The following is a 5,225-nucleotide window of genomic DNA, read 5'->3' as shown; positions in this document are numbered from 1 at the left end:
GTAAATGGATTAGATGCTCCATCCAAGAAACAGCTTCGCTGAATGGATAGAAAAACAAGAACCGTATATATGCTGTCTACAAGAGGCCCACTTCAGATCTCGGGACACATGTAGACTGAAAGTGAGGGGATGTAAAAGTATTACATGCAAATGAAAATCAAAAGAAAGCTCGGGTAGAAATACTCATATCAGACAAAATAGAGTTTAAAATAAAGACTGTTACAAGAGATAAAGAAGGACACTACATAATGACCAAGGGATCAATCCAAGAAGAATATATAATAATTGCAAATGTCTATGCACCCAACATAGGACCACCAGAGTATATAAGGCAAATGCTAACAGCCATAAAAGGAGAAATTGACAGTAACACAATAATAGTAGGGGACTTTAACACCCCTCTTACATCAATGGACAGATAATCCAGACAGAAAATCAATAAGGAAACACAGGCCTTTAAATGACATATTAGAGCAGATGGACTTGATTTACATATATAGAACATTCCAACCAAAAGCAGCAGAATACACATTCTTCTCAAGTGCATATGGAACATTCTCCAGGATAGATCAGATGCTCAGCCACAAAGCAAGTCTCAGTAAGTTTAAGAAAGTTGAAATCATATCAAGCATCTTTTCCAACCACAACACTATGAGATTAGAAATCAACTACAAGGAAAGAAAACTGTAAAATCACAATCACGTGGAGGGTAAACAATATGTTACTAGACAACGAATGGTTCACGGATGAAATCAAAGAGGAAAAAAAACATACCTAGAGACAAATGACAACAAAAACACGATGATCCAATACCTATGGGACACGACAAAAGCAGTTCTAAGAGGGCAGCTTATAGTGATACAATCTTACCGCAGGCGAAAAAAATTCAAATAAACAACCTAACCTTACTAAGGCAAGTAGAGCGAAAAAAATGCAAAAATCAGTTAGCAGAAGGAAAGCAATCATAAAGATCAGAGCAGAAATGAATGAAGTAGAGATAAAGAAAACATTAGAATAGATCAATTAAACTAAAGTATGATTATTTGAAAAGATAAACACAATTGATAAACCTCTAGCCAGCCTCAACAAGAAAAAAAGTGACAGGCTCAAATCAATAATGAGGGTTCAAGAAATTATTGTTAATCCCTATCTCTACTTTGTCCAGGTCAATCAAGGGTTTGAACACACAATAATGCAACAAAAAAAGACTAATTGTGTCTATTCTATTGGAGTGGGCAAGCTCATTGCAAGCATGACAGAAAACTCAAGAAGCAATAAAGGAAATTACTGAATAAAGCATGTCTAAAAGAGGTATTAAAATCCTTAATATTTATTTTTATCATGGTGGATTTTTCTAAGGCACATCCTTCCCTAAGAGTAGCCTGGGGCTGATCTTCCCCAAAGTTACTGGACATGGAAGAAAGGTTGGTAGGAAAAACAAAAGTTATTTGAAGACCATTTTGGTCCTTAGGAGGACTTGAACTTCCAGTTCTCTCTGCAGCAGTGGGAAATCCTCAGGCTGTGACGCACAAGACCTACTCCCTGTGCATGCCCACTGCTATGCATGCACGTTTTTGTGCACGTCGTTTGTGGTGCAAGCTAGTCCGTTGACATGCATGTGCCTTGCCGTCCATCTTCTGTGTCAATTGCTGTGCCAGCAGAGGTTCTCGCTCAGTGAAACTCAGCCAGTATATCCTCATAGCAGTACTCCCAGGAGTTAGGTGTGAGTGTGAGGGGAAGCCAACGGGTTTCCAATGAGTTGAATGGTGATCTGTAGCATCTGTGGAGGAAGGTGTTCGAGGTCGCTGTCCTTCTCCTCACAGGTGTCGTGGCTGCCATGGCTCTCTACTGGTGGTGGGAGAGGGAGCGTGGTGGGCAGCTGAGGGAAGCGGGTCAGATGAAAGAGGGGTGAGTCTTAGGGGTGCTACTTGAGGTATCTTGGTCCTGGAGGACCTGAAACTGATGACAGAGCACAGAATCCGGAGTCTGCAGTGGGGCCCCAGGCAGGAGGCAGGGCAGACGGTAAAGGAAAGGCCTAGAAGCCAGACCACTGTGACGTTGTGACTGCATACCGAGATTTGTAATGCCCTGAACAGGGTGCCAAGGGAGAAGTGGGCAAGTCGTTCTTTGAGAAAACAGCCATAGACATTATGTAAAAGAATGAACCTGTCTATGCTTTCCCACAAAATTTTATTTGGGGGTTGCGGGCATGTGCATAGTAAATGGGGTATGGCAAAACCAGTATTCACTCACATTCTAATTCTTTAGTGTTTTCATGATGAGTTCAGTTGTGAAATGAAACCTCATTAGGAAAGCCCCCATTCTTTTACCATGTGTCTTAAGGTGATTTCTACACCTGTTTATTGCTCACACACATAAACAAAGGCTTATTTGGTATTAAAGTACAAATAACCATTTTGCCATAGTCTTCATATATAGCTATCCTCTTACATGTAGTTTTCAAACATTTCTGTTTCAGTGAGAAATATGTGTGGGCGTGTAAGAAGAAGATCCAAATCTGCAGGAAGAAGAGTCTTCCCAGGTGGTTGGGCTTCTGGTTGTGAGTGCTTCAACATTTGATGATTTCTATTACCAGAATCTATTTATTTATTGTTGTTGAACTAGTATATATACACTCATATGGTCTTCCATATTGATAAAAAATGATAATGGAATCTCATGAAAGAAACATTGACCCAAGACAATTACATTCTCTTGTTGCCTGGATGGGTGTGCTCTTAAGTTTCCTATCTTTTGCCCTATGCTTATCAATAATGGATTGCACACATCCATTCCAGTGTAGATTAAAACAGCTAGTGTCTGCGAGAAGAGTAACAATTTTATTGAGAAAAAAATTCTCTGTGTGTGTGTATATTACTGTTGGAAAATATATTTAACTTATGATTAAATATATGTATGTATTATATACATTCATAAATTATTGATTTTTAAAATTTGTGAACAAAATCACACCCCTAGGCTCAGCAGCCCAGTGATAAACCACCTCAACTAGAGGAACCACCGTCTGAGAATCAGGATACTATACTTGCTCAGGACATTGAAGGTGAAGGAGCACCTGTGGCTCAAAGTGAAAAGAGAGGGAATAAGAGTCCTTGTGGGTTTATGGGTGGTGGAGGTGTATTTGTACATCATGCATTATGACACACCGGAAACAAGAGGAAAAAAACTATTAGAAAAATTCTCAAACAATTTTTGCTACTACTCTGGGGAAAATGTGGAGTGAAGACAAGTAAAAGTGTCAGAAAACTTTCCTAACATTCTGAAAGTGGCTTTTTTTTTTTATTGGGCTTTCTTATGTTAACCTTTGAGTGCTCTCCAGAGCTCCTATATAGTTTGTTCAGCCAGTTTCTGGGTGTGTCATTTTTTATGGTTCTATGGGAAAATGAGAGTTTGGGACTACCTGACCTGCCATTTTGCTGATATCTTCATTTTTTTTAAGACTTTTTCCCACACAACATTTATTAGTGCCGGCTCATGCCATGTAATATACTAAGTGCTTGGAGTCTCAGTGCCAATGAGAGACATAATTTCTGTCTGAAACTTATAATCTAGTCAGAAAGACCCTAACAAACCACTGATTTAATATACAAGTACAATAACAGCTAAGTACAAAAGGGACAATTAAGTTTTCTGGGGGTAGCCTGGAGTAAGGAAGGAAAGGGTAATATTTGAACAACCTGTTTTACATTTTTCTGGCAACAGACTCCTGAAGCTAATGCTCTTGGGATTCTTATGCATCACATTTATTACCATATGAGTATATAGGCTTTTATTTCATAGTGATGAGGGAATGACTATTATTTCCTTATTCATATTTCATGGTTTTACTTCTTAAAATAATGACCTTTTTTATTTTTAAGGGCCTGCTATGGAAGCTGATGAACAGGAACTGGCTCTGCTGAAGACTGTGGATGAGCCTGGGGATGGTCCTGATGTCAAGGAGGAGATTCTACCAAGTCTAGAGCTCATTAAAATGCCAGAAGCAGGTTTGTTATCCATTAAGATGCAAATTATGGAGTTTCTATTTTCCACAATATTATATATATTTTTAATATAGAGGTAACATTACTGCTATTTTAATAACAGACTTCACATACAAAGGTTATTAGAAAGGCAGTTCAGACCACAGTGACTGTCATATTAAGCCATCAAAGATGGGAACAAATTGGGTCAAATTTATATTGCCTTATAAGATCCAAAAGTATTTTCTCACTTTTGAGTATGTCATTTAGTCAGCAACTAATAATTTTCAGATATTTTATAAAGGCCTGCTTTTCATATAGCAGATTATAATAAACATCAGTTTATATTTTGATGTCACCTATGGTGGTAATGGTTTAAAACTAGTGTGGACATGTAATTTTTTTATATAAATGGAAATGCTTTTAAGTGTGTAAAGAGACAAGAGTATGGGTGAAAATGGGGACAAATGTTTACCCTACTTTAAACAGCTACATAAAGACTAAACTATCCCAAATAAACGTTTTTGCATTTTTCTGCAATAGAGAAAAAACAAATGCAATAATGGCCTTTCTGTTTACTTTGCTTAGGTAGTTCCAAGCACATCTTATATTCAAAATATTATTTCATGTCAAAACATTGAAAACATATTTTCCTTAGGTTTTTTGTTTGGTTGGATTATTATTGAAAGTATGATATTTTTCACTTTCTACCTATACCTACCTTTAAATAATTTAATTTGATTAAATTTGCACTGAACTGGAACAGTCTCTTTGTTTCCCTATTGCACTAAAAAAGTGATGTGATTAAAATTGCTGTTTATATGACTAAAAGTTTACCTTCAATATCTATACAGAGGTTAACTGGATGTAAGCAAAAGGGTCACTCCTAGGGACTGGCTTTAATCCATCAAAACTGCAGTGTCCTTTGTATAGCTATAGTCAACTAAATAAAGTTCTGCAAAGTAATTTGCCTTGATTTTCTTTTTATTATAGGTGAAGGACAACCACGGATTTAAACAAAGGTAGACTGAAACCAAGTACGCTGTCTCTATGTTGGAAATTTGACTGTTAACCATCTCTCAATAAAGTTTTACAACTTTCTTCAAAGAATTCTTGCATAATTTTATTAAATTTATTCCTAAGTATTTGATGTTTTTGAAAATTGTCTTTTTTGCAAGTTTTTAAGTATTTGAGACTGTATATAGAGAAAATATGTGAACTGATTTATTTTCCAGCAACTTT

At 36.9% G+C, this 5,225-nt stretch overlaps 1 protein-coding gene across 1 annotated transcript; it reads left to right on the top strand.

The window, feature by feature from the left end:
* The first annotated feature begins 2,487 nt into the window (after positions 1-2,487).
* Positions 2,488-4,999, top strand: LOC102973804 (putative G antigen family E member 3). The gene is given in 5 exon segments (XM_024117629.1): positions 2,488-2,528; positions 2,530-2,560; positions 2,980-3,064; positions 3,882-4,007; positions 4,977-4,999. Coding segments are annotated over 5 exon segments (306 nt in total).
* The last annotated feature ends 226 nt before the right edge of the window (positions 5,000-5,225 follow it).

The sequence above is a fragment of the Physeter macrocephalus genome, chromosome 21, assembly GCF_002837175.3.
Source record: "Physeter macrocephalus isolate SW-GA chromosome 21, ASM283717v5, whole genome shotgun sequence".
NCBI classification, from domain to species: domain Eukaryota; kingdom Metazoa; phylum Chordata; class Mammalia; order Artiodactyla; family Physeteridae; genus Physeter; species Physeter macrocephalus.
The sequence above is the reverse complement of the archived record's forward strand: the minus strand, read 5'-3'. Positions and strand labels throughout refer to the sequence as shown.